Source organism: Hydra vulgaris, chromosome 09 (assembly GCF_038396675.1).
Source record: "Hydra vulgaris chromosome 09, alternate assembly HydraT2T_AEP".
In the NCBI taxonomy this organism is placed as follows: domain Eukaryota; kingdom Metazoa; phylum Cnidaria; class Hydrozoa; order Anthoathecata; family Hydridae; genus Hydra; species Hydra vulgaris.
The window spans coordinates 21780146-21799880 of record NC_088928.1 but is presented as its reverse complement, the minus strand read 5'-3'; the positions used below and the strand labels follow the sequence as shown (position 1 = coordinate 21799880).

Here is a 19735-nt window from a genome sequence, read left to right as displayed (position 1 = left end):
GCAGTAAATAGAGAAGCCTACATTAGAGCTCAATTGATTAGCAAAGAGTAAAAAATCTTGTAAGACCAATAAGATATGATGAGACTTTTAAGTTCTAGCTAAAGTGATTTTATTTTTTTATTTTTTTTTTTACGTTAAAAAAATTAACCTCTTTTATTTGAATATTTAGATATTCAAATATAACTATACATATTCTATTTAATAATATTTACGTACTTTATTATTCCTAAAAATTAGTTGTTTTCAAATTTGTAGAGTCACAATTGTCTCCTCTTAAAATAAACTTATTTACTAAGGAGGCTCATCTTTTTAAAGGTTTGGAAATATATATATATATATTTTTTTTTTGTACGAGCCGAGAAAATGACGGGTAGGGGGGGAGGTCGTTAAAATTAAAACAGTTGCGTATTAGGGGATGAAGGGGAGTGAGAGGGTTCTAAATCTGTGATTTTACTGTTAAGGTACTTTATGGATGCCCCTAATTATATTATAAAAAATAAACTTTTCATAATTTTTATTTGTATTTTCAAATAACTTGTAACTGTTTCGTTTTTAATCGCCTTGCAATAAATTCAATTAACTATGTAGCTGTTATTTGAATGACTGGCTGTATCGTTTTTAAGTGTCTGGTAATGGTGCATGGTGTTTAGCGAAGAGTTTTTAATAAAACTTTGCATATTTTGACTGTTGCAGCTCGTGACGATAGAATATATGGATTTTAAGTCCATTTTGTAACGTTAAGAGAATTTAACTTTCAAATTTTATTAAAGTTTAAATGTTTTACAGTTTTTTTTGTTTATAGTGATAAAATATGTGTTTTTATGTTGTTTATGTTTTATAATTAATCTTAAATTAATAACTTTATAATTTTTAAAACTGTTTGTTTATAAACTAATTTTTAATTCCAACTTTATTAAATAAGATTGAAATAAACAATAAAAAAGCAAAAACATAGGCTTTTAAGTATTATGTAAATAATAATAAAAGATTTACGTAGTAAAGTTATGTAATTTTGAACAAAAGAAAAATATATTATGATTAAAAACAAAAAAAAATTTATACCAAGAAATTTGGGAGACCTTAAAATTCTAGTGTACCAATATGCTTTTGTTTTCTTTTACCGATCTATATTACTTAATAGATAAAAAATAATGTTTGTTCTAAACAATCAATTTTACAAATCTGATATTTTGATTGTTTATTTTATATATATATATATATATATATATATATATATATATAGAACCCTTAGATGTTGTCCGAAAGTTTTTTCGATATTTTGTTGACAAAAAGTAAAAATTAAAATGCAAGACCGGAATTTTTTTTTTTTTAATAATGATAGACTGCCTGCCCCAACCAAACCCTCAGTCGATGTAGCAGCACTCCCTTGCGGGTCAGGCTATTTGTCAGTCGATGTAGCAGCACTCCCTTGCGAGTCAGGCTATTTGTCAGTCGATGTAGCAGCACTCCCTTGCGAGTCAGGCTATTTGTCAGTCGATGTAGCAGCACTCCCTTGCGAGTCAGGCTATAAGATAGTCGATGTAGCAACACTCCGCGCATGATTTACAGTAAAAAAAATAAAAATAAAAACATTTTATTAAAAAAAATAAAAATAAAAACATTTTATTAAAAAAAATAAAAATAAAAACATTGTTTATATTGTTAAAAACATTCAAAATGTTATAAAAACATTCTGGTCAATTAAATTTGCGTTTTTGTGGTTTTTTTAAAAAACGATTAATTTGTAATTAAATTAATGGTTTTTACTTTCGTCCAACACGGAAATGTTGGACGAAAGTCAAAAGTAATTAAAAGTGACGTATGTGTTGGCGTAAGAATCACTTTTTTCCTTCCGCTCTTCCTAAAGCCAACAAACTATAGAACTATATATATATATATATATATATATATATATATATATATATATATATATATATATATATATATATATATATATATATATTTAACTAATTTTGTTAAATTCTCTTAATATAACAAATAGGAACCTTATTATTTTAACGTCACGAGTTCATCGGAAAAATCAAAACAATCTAAAATTTCAAACTCTTTAGATCTGCTGACGTCCTTAGCCATTTTCTTGACTTTGAATTACTTGACTTATCTTGATTTGGAATCGTTTAATGTTAATATCTTTAAAATCTAGTTAGGGGTCATCCATAAGGAAGTCAATTTAAGTTTAACTAATGGCAAGAAGTAGGAGAATGTTGGCTTTCGTGCACAGAGACTTTAAGAGTAATATAGTGCCTTGCATTCAATGAAAATCTTCGTGGAAGGGAAAGAATAAACTCCTACTTTTGGTAAGTAATTAAATTCTGAATGACGTCCTTTATGGACGAGTCCTTATAAAACTTTTTAAACATCAACAAACGGTGACCAAACATTAACAACAACAAAAAAACAGAGATAAAACTAACACTACCTAATTTCCGATGATGTTGAAAGTAATACTTTTTATATTATTAGAGCTCTTAGTCAAACATAATACAAATTGAGTAAAAGAAAAAAACACATAGTTTTTTAAAAGTTTAACAAGAGTAATAATGCTACTGTTAAAAATTATTTCAGATTGATTTGCTAAAATGACTAAAAAGATGTTTTTATTTTTAAATATCAGAAGTGTGTTTAGTTAAGGTTGATTTTTTTTGTTTGAAACCAAATTGGTTGATGTAAAATAAAATATATAATGAAAGGTGATAACAAAATCTGTTAAAATCATTAGCTTAATCCCCTTTTTAAATATTTGATGAATATTTTGCTATCTTTATTTTAAATGGAAAAACTATCTATAAAAATATCAAATATATCTTTAAATATGAATTTATAAGAATATTCCCAAAAATATTAAAACCCAGGTTCTGGCTTGTTATTTTTTACAACATTTTATTTAACTTGCTTTCTTGTCGGTTTGTTTATTTTTTTATTTTATTTTATCTTATTTCCTTTTAGGTGTCCGCGCAAAACAAACACAAAGTCAGCAGTACTAATATAAGAAATCGTTAAGAAAAGTAATATAAAAAAACAATAACAACAAACTTTTAGCGTTTTGGTTTAGTGTAAATAAATAGAACCGCTGTTGAATAATAAAAAAAGTTTATAATCAATATATAAAATATAAAAATATATTAAATAAATATATAAAAACTTTTTAAAAACAAGATTTTAGAAATGGACTAAAAAGTAAAAAAATAAACTACTTTACGGGACCAAAAACTTTGTGTATGTACACAACCTAAAATATCCATTGAAGGTAATGACTGAAAATGTTGGGCAACAAAGTACAACTCGTTCCTATTGGCTCAACATTTCCAGTCATTGACTTTAATAGATATTTTAGGTTTTATTCAAACACAAAGTCCTTGGGTACCGTGAAATAGTTTATTTTTTACTTTTTTGTCCATTTTTAAAGTGTTGTTTTTGAAAAGTGTTTTTTTATATATTTTTAATTTAAAAATAGATTAATTAGGTTTTTTCTAGCGCTTTATATTTTGTGAAAAAAAGATTTAATTAGGCATTAAACAATTTTTTTTTTGCTCTAAAACAATTATTTGCTATCTTTGATTTTTTGCTTTTTAAGTTATTGTTTTGTTTGGTTATGACCATATAAAGTTTGAACACCCATTAATTTGAGGGGGTTACAAATTTTATGTGGTCATAGTTTTTGAACGCTAAAAGATAATACTCTGAAACTGAAAATTTATAAATAAATAAAAGTCTGGTTGAGAAAAGTACAAAAAATATTTTATCAATTTGTTGCTCTCACGTTTGAGGAAGGGAGGGGGGCTAAAGTTTTGGTGTTTTTTTGTTCTGTAACTTTTCATGACGGTCATTTTGTTCTTTCTTTATTAAATTGAAATCAATATAATATAAAATAAACCGCCTTTCCCTGTTTCCCCATCCACAGGTATCATCCATATATTATTTTTGAACACTATGACTGTTTTTTAAATTGATATGCGCAACTCGATGCCCTTAAGGTGAGTTTCTACTTATCCTTTTTTTTTTCCGGAAACGGTAACGGAAAAATAATCGCTTGGGCTTGCGTAGTATAAGTTTTAATTTGTCCGATCAAAAACTACGCATGCTCACGTGATCATTTATCCCCGTTCCCGTAGAAAAAAGGATGAATAGAAACTCACCTTTATTATTTAAATATAATAATTAAATAAAATTTAAATATTTAAATATATATATATATATATATATATATATATATATATATATATATATATATATATATATATATATATATATTTATATTTACGAAACAAAATCATCATTTTTACATTAATTTTTTTTTATTGAACTTTGAAAAAATATTTTTATGACACTTACAATTTTGTTTTGTGATGTGTGTTAAAACGCTGTATTATAATATACGATGTGTTTATCAAGTTTAGACTTCCACAAGAAATTACATAACCTGCTGAATCAAGTTATATAAGATACTACTGATATTTATAGTCTTTTTGTTATTCAGCATAGCAGACGTTAAGAATATGTTATGTCGCTTGTAAAAGGTATGAGAGTATTATTTAAAAACGTTGTTTTTTTCATTTAAATATATATTTTTGTTTGCATTCCAAGACTTTCACAGTGGGCTGTGGCCATTTTGAAGAATGTTTTCTTTTTTTTTTACTTATGTCTGCCTGCTGACCTATCGCAGGGTATTGGAATGCTTACAATAATAACAACGTAAATGAAACTTAATAAGATGAAAAAATGTTATATAATAAGATAATAACTTATTATATAACATTTTGCATTTTACAAATTACATAACTCATTCTTAGCATAACATTGGAAATTTTTTTACATTCTTATCATGTCTTTTTTTGTATCAAGCTATTGATAAAAAAGCAGTTGTTTTTTTTTATATATATATATTTTTTTGAATTATTGTGAATAAACTATTATTACTATAATTTTTTTTTTTTTTCTTACTATTAATAAATGTTATGTAATTTAAAGTTTTAAAATTTCGCTTTTTATAGCATATTAAAATAGCATGAAATATTATTTTTTAAATAAATTGATTTTAAAGACAAGTAAATTGATTATAAATAATGATTTATAATCAATTTACTTGTCTTTGCAAAATGAAGTCACACTTTTAAAACTAAATATTTTAATGGTAAAACGGGGTTTTTCTGTTTAAGTAATTTTAGGGGTGATCGCTGAAAAACAATACTTACGAAAATTTTGCATTTTTTCTTCCGTATTTCAAATTGCTATTGCGCAAGATGTACATGCGCAAAGTTATCTTCCGTAACGAATCGAACGAAAAAATAATAATAATTCCATAATAATGCTTCACGAAAAGAAACGTGAGAAACAAATCATTTCGTAAGAATAGTTGCCAAACAGTTCCTTATAAGCTATTTACACAAGTGTACATTTGACCGAACATTTCGTAAAAAATGGAACATGAACTAATAAACTCTCGTGTGAATGCAACTTAAACAAAAATTCACGGAACATTTGAGAAACTTTTATACCGGTACTATGAGTATAATAAAACGTTAAACTATTGTTTTGTCTATTTTTTCATAAATTTATCCATTTTTACTCATGTTTAAAAACATAAGTAGAAATGGACAAAATTTTATAACTTGAAAATATTTTTCTCTACTAGATCAGTCTAGGCAGTTGGGTAGTTTCCAAATTGGAATGATTAAACAAACAGGCAATTCAGTATAATTTGATTTGGATGTGATTGATTGATGTGTTTGATTGCCATTATAGGAATTGTTACTAATTGTGCTTTAAGTTGATCTGGCTTATCAAAATAGGTGAGATTATGATAAGTTACTCTATTAGACGTATCCGAATTGTTGGATATCTTACACCGGCTACATTTATATTTAAGATAATACTAGCTCTATTTAAGTATATTTACGTTACAATGTTTTTTATAAAGATCCACAATAAAATACAATCTTGATATAGCCACTATATATAATTTTAGTCTTTCTTCAGCAAAAGTTCAACAGATTTTTAATGTTTAGTGTTTATGTTCATAATATATGTGCTTTTAAAGACTTTATAATAAGTTTTTTTGGAAACATAGGTCATAAATAAGTTAAATGAAAAAAAACATTGTACAGTATTAAATATGATTTTTTCTAATCATAATAATAAATAAAAATATCATAAAGATAAATAATAATAAATATTAGGGGAGAGTTGCCTTAATTGGAACACTTTAGGAAAAAATATTTATTAACCAAAGATGGCTTAACTATGAAAACATTTATGAATTAAATAATATAGATATACAACCCTACTATGCTTTTATTAATGATTCGACTCTATTGATCGCACCCTTATTAGATATAAACTTTGATTTTTCAAGGCACCATTTTGTTCCAATAAAGGCAACTGGTCTCCTTGAATGGAACACATATATTCTTTAATTAGAACAGTTCTAATATTTGAAAAAATTACAGCTATAAAACTTATGGCTCAAAGGAAAAATTAATTGATTAGCTTTTTAATAAAAGATATTTAAAAGATATAATAACAAATAAAAATTACAACAAACATTTAATCCTTTTTTCGCAATTAATAAGTCTTTTTTTCTTGCAGCTTCTGCACTTGGGATGGTAGTGGTGATATGTGGTGTGCTGTGGTGGCGATGGTGATTTTATTTGATGTGCTCAATTTCATTTGGTCCATGGTGATTGAGTCAAGTGCTTCTTTGCTTTCTTGTGGTTTTTGCAATAGTTTGGCAGTTATTGGATTTAGTGTGAGCTTTTTTTTTGTAGATTTTTTAATTTGTTTGGAAGCTATTTGATTTAGTGTGTGCTTTTGATTTCTTGGTGTAATTTCTAGAACGTCTATATGGGGAGCTTGTAAGATCAGCCGCCTGAGTTGTTCGTGATCTTCTTTTTTTGTTTTTTACTTCAAGTGAAACCACTGGCAAAAGAGACAAAGTTGAAACTGAAACATTTTTCACGTGATTTATCTGTAGATAGTTTTGTCATCCCATCTATACTTTCAGATGACTGAAGATTGTTTGAAGGACCAACATCAGTAAATGAAGAGGCTGTAAAATCAGAATCAGTGAATACATTTATGTCCAAAGGCCACAACTCACTAGCCTGAAATCCTTTCATAGCAATTCTCAATGATGCTGCCTGACTATATGCGTCACCAAATAATTCTGCAACTTGCCAAGTTGTTACTGGTTGTGATATATGTGACCGCATCCATTTTCGCATAGCTTCATCATAGTATGTACCAAGTGGTCCAAAGAACGCAACGTCTAATGGTTGCAGTCTGTGTGTAGTATGGGGAGGTAGTGATACCATACGCACTCCAGCATTTCGTGCTAGATATATCGCTGCCAAATTTTTTGAATGTGTAACATGACCATTAAGTATCAACAAAACTTTTGATTGTTTTAAAGGTTTAACAACTTTAATAAAATGATTGAGCCAATCTAAAAAACCTTCATTTGACATCCATCCTTTCTCTTGAGTACTAAATACAGTTCCTGGAGGTGCACCATTTGTTATTTCTGGCTTCATTCTTTTGCGTTTATATATTAACATTGGTGGAACATAAAATCCTGCTGCAGATACACAAACTACAGCTGTTACTGAATTTCCTCGTTCACTACTAGTCATAATTCCAACTCGTTTTTTGCCCCTTGCACTAATAATTTTTATCTGACCATCTTGTACTGTTGATAAACTAGTTTCATCCATATTATAAAGTCTGTCTGGAGTTAACTTTTCTTCCATGCATAACTTTGAAAGTAAATTAAAGAAAGATTGCACTCGCTCTTTAATTAAACCTTGTGCACGTGCAATTGATGTTGATTCAGGCCCACGAAGCGACAGTTGTGGGTGCCTTTGAATAAATGCATAATACCACTTTTTTCCTACCATTTGTGTTTGTTTGTTAAAATTATGTGTGATGTTGTTAGCTTCCGCAATATCAAATGCTAGACGACGAAGATCATCAATCCTTAATCCAAAGTACATCGATTCTAATAATAAACAGTGATCAGCTAGTTCTGTTTCAATTTCATTAGGTAAGGTGGTAAGTCGACCATGAAATTTCACATTTGCAACAGCAACTTTGTTTTTTTCATTTATATGCCTTGACAAAGTTGCTTTTGGAATACATAAGTTCATAAGCGGCTTCATTTAAGCTGATTTCTCCTTGTCTTATTGCTTCAACAGCCTTTTTCAAGTTTTCTACTTTCCATTTTCCATATTTTCGTGGTGTTTGCATCTAAAATAAAAGCAAATTACTATGAAGATACATAAGGAGAGTTTTATAATCTTATTACAGGCTTATTTTTTCATATATTTATTTGTTATTCATATATAATTAAGTTAATTATATACTCATTATATACTCATTATTTTTCATCATTTTTGTTTAGTTAATAATTAACTATATAAATCAAAATCTATATAAACTATATAAAGTTTGCAACTTTATATATTAACTTCTATATACAGTAAAAAACTTATGCTGGGTATATACTTTATGTTGTCTTACAAGTTAATCCGTTAAATAGAAATGTATAACTTTTGTAAAACTTTTACATTTTATTTTTTACTAAAAGATAAAATGATTTGTTAATTAAAGTATACGATGTTTACAATCAACTTTATATCCTTAGACTATGACTAGACTTTAGACTATGAAAAAAATTTTGTGAAAAATCATTTCATACTTTAAAGCAAGACTAAATACCAATTCCAAAAAAGCAACAAATGTCTAACAATAATACTATGTCTATAAAAGAAATTCGGTTTAAAAAATATTATACAGTCGGACTAATGAAATTTTCTGATAATTCGGACGTCAAGTAGCGTGTTATGAGATGACATCGTTTCAATTACGGCAACTTTTGAAGTTCCTTCTGGGCAACATAGGACCATGGTGTTGTAGCAAAATATTTACATACAAGTAACAACTTACGATATAAGCTCTTAATATCACATAGACTTGAAACTCTTAAAATTTAAAATTTAAAAAAAATTATCATCAAGCTCAATATCGTTAAGCTTCTGTAATCGTTTAAATGCAACGATAAAATTAGATCGCAAAAATTTTTTTCTTAAAAAAAAAGTAATTTTATTCACATACGTGCAGTTTTTAAGTTTAAATACTAGAAGTTTCAAAAAATAAAGAAAATTATTTTCTTTACAAGAAAAAATATTCAAAGCTAAAGCTAAGTGTTCCAATTAAGGAGCTGTTCCAATTTTGGCAACTCTCCCCCATATACTTGTAATAATATGAATAATCATAATAACAATGTTAATAAAAGTAAGAGCAAGAGCGAATCCAGACCACTTCGTAAAAGGGGCAATTTTAGATATTTTTTGGTTTGGAGGATGCAGACGATTTAGTAAGAGGGGGGAGGCGAATTTCAGATTAAATGATTTGTAAGCAAGCAATCACACAATTTTAAATTTGCACCACATAATTTTATTAAAATTGTATTTTTATTTAGACAGTCTAACTATATTATTTCCGTTTTCAAACAACTTGCTGTGTTTAATATAAAAACTAACAAAAATAAAGATTTCAAAACTTTCTAAGGGTGAGGGGGTGGGGGAGGCGATCGCCCCCATCACCCCTCCCCTCCTTACCCTATGGATCCACTCTTGAGAAAGAGTAACAATAATATTAGTATTAAACTAAAACAATACCAACTTTTATATAAGAATGTTATAACAAAGTTGGTATTATTTTAGTTTGATAACAATAGCAACAAAAAAACATCAACAATAATAATAATAACAGTACTAATATAAAAAAAACAATAAAAAAATAAACTTTTACACACACATGTGTTTGTAAATTTATAGGATGCTGTAGAAAATCTTGATACTATCCTGCATGATGGTATTAAGATTTCCTACAGCAGGTAAAGATAAAGAAATTAATAAAAATAACACGCCAAAAACTTTATTTAATGTTTTGGTCTTTCATTCTTTAATCTTGTTCGTATAGAAAAAGTCCTAATTCCTGTTTTCAGATATGCATTCTTGATTTCGAAAGGAATATATATTCCACAATTTAGTTCATTGATACTTTATAGAATAATTGCCGTTCTTAGACGTTTGTTTCAAATGTAACGCAAGGTTGCTGCATGAGACTGATTTTAGGTTATGATGACGAATTGTATTATGAAGTTTATATAACAAAATAACTTATTGATCAGTAATTATGTAGACTGCTTCAGACAAAATTACAATTTAGTAGGAATACGAAATCTTTAATCTTCAAAAATTCAAATAAACTATACAGGATGTTTGAATCAAAGTTTGAATAAAACGTCTAGTTTGAGTTACATTTATAATAGTCACGCATCTTACAATCCACCATTTTATAATAATTTAAGCAAAATTAAAAACACGCTTTCGAATTTTTTATCTATCATATTTTATTATAAAGTAGCTTATATGTACACGCTTTTTCAGGATATACATTAAAAATAGTTAAATATAGGCACCATGTTTTTTATCCAAAAACAAATAAATGTTCCGGAACATAAATTTTTTCTGGGTTGGCGGGATAGTACAAAAAATCCTCTAATGTTCCGTAAATTTTTGTTCAAGTTGCGTTCACACGAGAGTATATTTGTTGATGTTCCATTTTTTACGGAAATAATGTACCCTCGTGCCTGTAAGTAGGTGTTACCTGTAGTAACCTACAATACTAAATACAACAATAAATAATTAATTATGAAAACAACATTTTTTTAAAACAATATTTCTAAACAATGTCAACAATAGTTTAAGAGAAAAATGCACATGCATGATCAGTAGGGTGGAGCGATTTTCATAGCAAAAAAAAAAAGATTTAAAAACCAATATTACTGAGACACGAATCAATGTCTATTAATTATAAGATAAAAGTAAAAAAATATTTTTTGGTTTTGATGAGATCTTGAGGGTCCTCTTTGGAATTTAAATTCTTGACAGTTCCTAATATTTTTGAATTTTTTTTTTCTAAACCATATCAACCTTGGACTCAAAAAAAGCAGAAAAAAATGCTTGTTTCATAAATAATAATTTTATTGAAAAAATTTTTTAGTAAAAAAAATAATTGCAAAAATATACCTTAAAACCCCCGTTTTGTTGAGGACGTGGGTTTTTAATGAAAAAAACAACTCTACTTTTTTAATTTTATCTTTTTAATAAAAACAAATATTATTTTCAAAATCAGCATATTATTTTGCTTCTTTTAAGTATCAAGTTAATATAGTTTAGAAAAAAAAAATTTAAACAATATTAGGACCCATCAAAAATTTAGAATCTAAGGAGGAACCTCAAGAACTCATCTAAACTAAAAAAAAAAAGAGTAAGGTTCTTTTTCACCAAAAGATATTGATTTGCTGCTCAGGCAAATCAAATTTCAAAAATTTTCAAAATCGCTCCACCCTAATGATCACGGTTGCCGAGAGCTTATATGACACCCGGAGCATAGTAGTAGTTAGGCGTCCTTATAAGCATGCTTATTTTAAAATAAAAACATGTGCAAATTATACAAGTTAATAACAAATTTTTATTTCAAGTACTGTAAACATATTGTTTCAAATTATTAGGAAAATCTAGATATAATTTGAGTTTGTTAATACAGTTTCTTCGAAATTAATATTAAAAATTCTTTTTTTTTGCTTTATTACCAACAAATGTTATTATTGTTATTATGTCATCTTACAACAGAGTTGTATCCAATTCAATTTTAAGATGTATGTTTGATAGAAGTTCTTAAATCTTTTTTTTATAGTCGCCCAACAATCAATTTTAGTTTACATAAAGGTTGTTCACCTTCTACAACAGGTACTGGTTTGCGTTAGAAAACTCCAATTTTAAATTGAATTTGTTGAATAGGATGACAAAGCTCAACATTAAAATTATTTACTTCAATCTTATGTTCGGATTCTTTAAAAAAAACATTTTTCGGCGCCTTTGAAACTTTGGCGCCTGGATGAAAATCACCATTTGTACCCGGTCTGAAAATAAGTGTACAGTCGTGGCAAAAATACTTTGACCAGCTAAATATATAGCTACATTGGCATTTTTTTAACTCCTTACATTGATTTAGTTATTAATTATGTGAAAACAATTTTTAGCAGGTATCGGATAGCTGTTGCTATGAGGCGAATTGAGCGATGACAAATATTTTTGCCATTTTACAAGTCTTTTATTGATATTTTTTAGGTGCAATATCTTGTAATTTTTTAAACTATTTTTCAAAGGCCAAGAATTACTACCAAACATGGTGATTTGAGTATAAAAAGACTTGTAATGAAAAATCCTTCAATATTATTAGCAGAAATTAAGGAACAATTACCATATTATGCAAGTGAAAACAATAAAACGTAGACTTTTTTCTGAGTTTAAATTGCCTTGCCGAGTCGCAGCCAAGAAACCATTATTAAATGACAAGCAGCTTGCAAAAACAGTATCATTTTTCAAAAATTACAAGAACTCGACTTCTTGATGAAGCTATTATTATGCCGTTTGGTTCCTGGCATCATTATGTTCGTTGTCCTCTTGGAAAACGAAACAGTTAATGGTTTGAGGGTGTTTTTCTGCTTTTGAACGTGGTGCCTTGTATTTGTTACCTCAAGACACAACTGTGAATGCAGCCAAATATTTAGAAATATTAAAAATCAAGGTTTTCAATACAATGCAAATACATCGATGTACCACATTTAAAAAAGATGGTGTACCGTGCCGTAGGAAAGTCAGTTCAACGCTGGTTTGTCAAAAATAAGATCAAGGTGCTAGAATGGCTTGGGAATTCACTAGACTTTATTCCAATAGAAAATTTCTAAATGGTTTTTAAGTGGCAAGTGATACATCATACAAGTGGCAAGTGATGCATATATATATATATATATATATATATATATATATATATATATATATATATATATATATATATATATATATATATATAAATGTCGGATAACCCCGGACGGTGGGTAACTCCGGATTTTTGGTTTACAGCTTAAACTAAAGAAGCTAATTGATTTTAAAGACTATAAAAATATTTTTAAGTGAAAATATGACATATGCAAAATATCTATCACAGTATGTCAAAGCAGTTGGCTGGGAGTGCAAATTACTGTTTTCTACCACCAGAAGAGCAATTTATCATCTAATTTGACTCACATATTAATTTACCTAATTTTTATGTAAACTAATAACTTTTTATTGCTTAAAATTATATTTTTGTTCACAATATTTATTAAAAAATAAAATTAATTTAATACTTTAATTCGCTGGTTTTAAAACAAGTATTTATAAATGAGGAATGATTGCGTGTTATTGGACACATGTTTGAGGGTTGTTCTAGACAACTTAATCCATTTACATATTAAAAATGAGCAATTTTTTTTATAAATAATAACGCATTTAATATAAAACACAAACCTATAACAGTAATTTATTTAATTCTAATAAAAAGATTTAAAAAAAGGTTAAAAAAATATAAAAGTTATATAAAATATAAAGTTATAAAGTATAAAAATATAAAAGTTATAAAAATATAAAGTTATAAAGTGCTTATTTTTTATTAGTAAAAAGCTGTTTATATTTCTAAACGATGACATTTTCCTTCTCATTCCTTATATATCAGAGGCAATTTTTTAGGGCAATTTTTTTAATGTGTTGAGAACTTGCTGTTTAATTATATAATACATTTGTGTCAAACGGGTAAAAAAGAGGTAAAACCATGGTTAAACGATGTGTCCGACTACCATCCATATTTGAAACATGCCTTTTTTCTAACATTTTTTCTTTTATGTTTTGTATATTATAATTTTAAGGAAGGCAGTAATTAATTTTTTGTTTCTAATTCAATAGATAAATGCTTATACTTTTAAAAAAGTTATTTGACACTTGGTTTTCTTTTAGTACATGTGTACAATCTATTTTTTTTCTTAAGTGTCTTGGGCTACTCGACCTTTCCCTACGAACATTTTTTTTTTTTTGGGGGGGGGGGGGGGGGAAGGGGGAAGGATGAACTTAAAAGTACGCATGGCAACAGGGGCTAGGGGTGTGGGGGTCAAATTTGTAAGTTTTTTGCATACGTATTTTATGGACGACCCCTTACTATTTACATTATTAAGTAACTTTTCCGCTTTATTAAAATTTGAAATTCAAAAAAGAATGTTTTTTGATGCACCCTAATAACAACTATTACGCTATCTAGTTTGATAATCATTCATAATGTAAATTAAATAATATTAATAATGTAAATTAAAAATAGAATATGTGGCAAAAAAGATTTTTGTGAAACAAAGAAATTTGATTGTTACTGTTTCAAATTATTAATGTGATTGATGCAAACATTTTTTATGATTTGGATTTTATACCGTTTTTCTAAAAAATTTGTGTATAAAATGCCTTTTTCAATAAGTTTTAAAAATCTTTAGTTTGTATACGTTTAAAGCATTAGGTTCTTTTAGTAAATGCTTTCAGTAAAATGTTCTTGAAGAAATATGCGCTTATGATGTCTGCTGTTAAAGACGCAAAATACATATTTAATAATTATCGAAAGAATAATGTTATTTACAATGTCTAAGATGCCAAGTACTGTTAGAAATTAATGTTGCGTTTCTAAGGGTCTTCTATAAAATACATACGCAGTAATGGAGGAGAAATTCTCCCCAAAACGTACAAATGCGTACAAGATAGAGTTGTTAAAGACAGCGAGTACGTACGCGGTTTGACTACCTCTCGTAATCTATCTCACCTGAAACCCGATTTTTTTTAAAAAATAAAAAGCATTTATTTTCACGATTTTAAAAAATAGTACTAAGTTGTGTGACAAAGATAAGTCGAATTTTCTTTTTTTTTTAATGTTTTAATAAGTAATGCGTTGTAAATAGAGAGGAGAGGGAGGGGGGGAGTTGATTTTGAAATTAACAAAACGTGCATGCACAGAGATTTGTAGGTCGTTAAAAGCATGCATGTGCGTGCACAAGGGGAGATGAAGAAATTTAAACTAGTTATTATACTGCATACGTAGGGGAACCTGTTGTAATTTTAACCAGTTTTTGCTTCAAAGAGTTTTTTGCGTAATCTATTGAACAAATTTTGACTGTTTAAGCTTTGTGATATTCTCTCATATTTTGCGCAAAAATTATACTTAATACTTTTTCTCTTTTAACCAAGAGGTATCTTTTTCCCTCAATTTAAAAAATAAGTCAAATTGGTCAAAGGTACAACACATGCGTTGTACCTTTGACCAATGCCCGTTGTTCTATTGACCAAAATGTCATTATTAAAAATTCATGCAATATTTGGATCTTTTAAATATTTTAGCTTGTTACATATTACACAGAAACTTCTGACCTACCTCATGTCAATAAAAAAAATGTATTTAACTACTCTACTATTATTTTATTATATACTAAATTATTTTATAAGCAATCCTAATCCAAGTCTAAAAAAAATCAGAAAAAGCATATTTGTTTTGAAAATCTTCTTGCAAAGAACACCAACCTTGCCCCTTGGTATTTTAAAGCTAAAATGTATAATCAGAATTGATTAACTTTTTGTATGCTTTTAATTCCCTATGTACAGTAACTAAGTAATAAAACGAACTTGATTATAATATTAATACAGCTTTCTAACTAACTTCAATAACAAAATTGATTATTCCAAATGTAGTAGTGGTTCAAGAACAAATAAGGAGTTGCATTACAGTTCATTGGAACTGTTTCATTTCCTTAATACTGGAAACAGTAATGGTCAAAGGTAAAACAAGTTACCCTTCTTAATTGATTAGAACTTTATGCATTTCGTCCTTCAAAATATCCTATGCATTCTCAATTGGGGTCATATCTAGTGAATTCCCAGTTCATTTGAGTACATAGAAACAATTGTCTTGGAACCATGTCATTAGCAACTTGTCCGTATGCCATGGAGCACTATCTAATAGAAAGGTCTAATAGAAAGTTATATTATTAACTACCTTGGACTAATCTTCTTGCATTGAAATTGCATGCTCAACGGCCCACCCATGCCTGGCATCCTTTTTTTTTTTTTCCCGTTAGTCTTGGCTTATTCCTTGGTCTGTATGGTTCAGTTCCTGCTACAAGAAGTAATTATTTACTGTTTTAAGGCTAACATTAATGCCGTGACTTGCTCATTCCATCGATATCTTTTTACTAGAACTTCTTGTGTCACTGAGGGGCATTATTTTTATCTTCCTTTCAATTATAGGGGTAGTGATTCTACGAACGCATTTTCCAATTCTTTAAGCTTTAATGTTTCAAAATTGATCAAAAATCCTATAGATTTTGTTAAACAATTCCTTTTTTTATTTGTTCAGAACTGAAATTTAAAATTTGTTGGGTCCAAGTACATGCCAAATACACCGTACACCACAGAAAGTAAAAAGAAAATGACGCGAAATTAAATTAACATATTTTAGAATTTACGGGTAAATTTAAGCTACTTTTCTTGTCTGGCCCTTAAATGACCATAAAATTAAAAAAAAAACAGATCTAAATTGTTTTTAACAGACAATTAAGAAGTCCCTTTACAATACATATGTATATCATAAAAACAAAAGAACTGAAGTTAAAATTTTTTTGGCTGTCTCCATTAACGGAATTTAGTAAGAATTCTAAAAATCTATAATAATTCTTTCAGCACTGTATATACCGTTCGAGCAAAGTTCTTTATGCTTTCTCTGCGGTATTGTAAACGTAAGTCGCTTGTGGAGAAACCTTTATAGGTTCTTTGTTTATATATATTTATATATATAAATATATATATATATATATATATATATATATATATATATATATATATATATATATATATATATATATATGTATATATATATATATATATATATATATATATATAAATATATATATATATATACCGTAAATCCATCTTAGTTCGGTCGCCATGTAAGTTCGGTCATTTAAGTATAAATAACATATAAGCAAATTTATTTTAATTTTTACAAACTTTTTTTTTTTTTTATGATAATTGTTACCACTTTGTCCATAAGAATCATAAAACAACGGTATCATCTATTTTAAATCTGCTGAAATAATTCGTTTGCATAACAAGAGTTTTGAAATTACGCATCGATTCAAATCTAAAATAAGAAAAGCATTGAATGAAATGATGAAACTTAGCAATAGTATTATTAAGTTAACAAGTTAGTTATATTTGAAGAAAAAAGTTTATAATTTTTAAATAATAAGTACTCTTTTCCTTCCAAATCAGTGAGATTTTTAAACACTATAACTTTGGTCACTTATGGATTACCAGCTACGCGTTACTAACGATATAAACAACATTTAGTGGGAATGTCGCGAAATGTTGATTGTGAAAAATCTAACTTAGGTAAAAGTGAACAAAACATTAAAAAAAATATTAATATGTTATATTATTAATTACACGTTTGTAAATAAAAATTTCAAAATCTTATTAAAACTTCAAATAAGCGAACTCTAAAAGTAATGATAAAATTTAACATTAGCAAATTTAAGCGTCATTTAAATATATTTGCTTGCTTATAATAATTTTTGCTTTTTTTGTAGATTATAATGATAAGTTATCAAAGTTATTAATTTAAAAAAACTTTTTTTTTTACACTACATTGGAAAACTAGTTTTTATAAATTTTGATGTTAAATTTGTTATACTGAAATATTTTATTGCGATGAGTCAATCAGATCTTTAATTTGTAATATTGCGATGTGTTACTGGGATGTTAAATTTTTAATACTGCGATGTGTTGATAGAAATGTTTGAGGAGCCTAAACGCACCAAGTCACAAAAAAAAAACCTGAGGTAATTCCATTTCCACATTTTATATACTGAAATTGATAATCTATTTAAATATTAGACCAAATGAAAGTTTTTTTGTCCTAAAAATAGACAAAGAAAATATATATTTCTGTTGATGCGCAGCTATGAGCAGAACAGTATTTTTCTTTTTTTTTCAAAATCAATTTGTAAACGGGCTCCTCATATTTTAGTGACAAACTTATGAAACTACCAAAACTTATTGAAAGTTTAGTCAAACTAAATCTTCTCATTTGAAATTCAAAATCTAATGCTAGTTTTTATTTCTATTTTTCATTTATTATTTTGTCTTGATTACTCTGATTTTTTCATTTATTATTTTGTCTTGATTACTCTGATTCAAAAAATTGAAAAAATGTTCATTTATGCCCAAGAAATGAATGTTCAAAGCTTAAACGAGGGCAATTCGTAAAAAAAATGAGTCTCTCTATACAGTTTTGGACTTATTATGGAGCATAAACTCTCAGTTCCATCTTAGGTCATATGACGTTGATTAAGAAAAGAGATAACGTTGTAGTACATAGAAATCTACTTGTTACAGGTATTGATTTTGAATTGTTTTATGAGATACCCTCTTTTCCTACTCTCTTCTAGTGTTGCCAGTCCCAATGCTTCTAATCTTTTTGAATAACTTTTTAATGATGTCTCGAGGAGTTTATTAACTTTGTTGCACGATTTTGAATTTGCTCTAATTTTTTGATATCGCCACAAAGGTGTGGTGATCAGGCTTGGATTGCTTTTGATTGATAGGGTCGAATGTATAAAGTGTATTATATTTTGCTAGAGGAAAACACCGCGTCCTCTAAATGCTTTTTTTAAGCACACCTAATTCCCAGATTGCTTTTGCTCATGCTGCATTTACTTGTGATCTTAATTTCAAATCTTGAGACACAAAAATTCCAAGGTCACACTCAACTGTGGTACATTTCAACGGACGACGAAGACTGTCTTGGTCTAACACTGTCTAACTATAAGTTGAAATTTTTTGTGACAAACATGCATAGCCTAACACTTATCATGATTAAAAAACATGCGCTAATTTCTATTCTATTTAACGGCTTCTTTAATACCGTTTTGCGAGGATAGCGCATCAGCTACTGTTTTTATAACTGTTATTATTTTGATGTCATCCACATAAAGCTTTATATAGTTGGAGATATTGTCTGGTAGGTCGTATATGTGTATCACAAAAAGTAAGGAGCCCAAAGCAGATGCTTTAGGAACTCCACTAATTACTTTTTACATTCAGATTTTTCATGTTCTCTTGTAACTCTCTGTAGACGGCCGGACAGCTATAATTTGATCCATTTTGCAAGCATTTCTCGTATGCCGTAAGCTTTCTATTTATGTATAGGTTTTTTGTGTGGGACCATGTCAAAGGCCTTAGCTAAATCAGTATAGACAACATCGACAGGTTGGTTACGATTAGCGTCTTTAGGAAAAATATTGCGAGATTGCTACAGATTCATTGTGTATCTGTCTCTTTTTACAAAACCATGCTGAACTTTAGTTATTAAAGCGTTGGTTAGCAAATTGATAAGAGACTTATTAGTGTATAAATTCTTCGAATATTTTACTCGGTATTGATGTTTTTGAGACTGGTCTATAGTTATTACAATTCGACTTGAATCCCTTTTTAAATACTGATGTAACTTTCAATTTCATCCACATATCTTGAACTTCCTGAGTTGAAATTGAGGAGTTGAAGATAAGTGTTAGGGGTATAGCAAAAGCGTCCGCACAATATTTTAGAACACCAGGATGTAATCATTCAATCATTTGGTTTGGTCATATCAAGGTTCATTAGTCTGGATTTTACTTTTTTTTAATTAATAATCAGTTCTCTTTCGGTACATTTAATGTTGGTTCGATTGTGGAAATCTGGTATAAGAC

General features: G+C 28.0%; 1 protein-coding gene and 1 long non-coding RNA gene across 3 annotated transcripts in view; both read right to left on the bottom strand.

Annotated features, from left to right (window-relative positions):
- LOC136085041 (uncharacterized) overlaps window positions 1-4688 on the bottom strand; it is a 28520-nt gene extending 23832 nt beyond the window's left edge. For both annotated transcript variants that reach the window (XR_010641025.1, XR_010641024.1), the window contains exon 1: window positions 4354-4688. This is a non-coding gene — a long non-coding RNA (uncharacterized LOC136085041). The remainder of the gene's footprint in view (window positions 1-4353) is intronic.
- Window positions 4689-6923: 2235 nt separating this feature from the next.
- Window positions 6924-8174, bottom strand: LOC136085337 (uncharacterized). Its single transcript, XM_065806635.1, has one exon. The coding sequence runs from the start codon at window positions 8172-8174 to the stop codon at window positions 6924-6926; it is 1251 nt and encodes a 416-aa protein (XP_065662707.1).
- Window positions 8175-19735: the final 11561 nt, after the last annotated feature.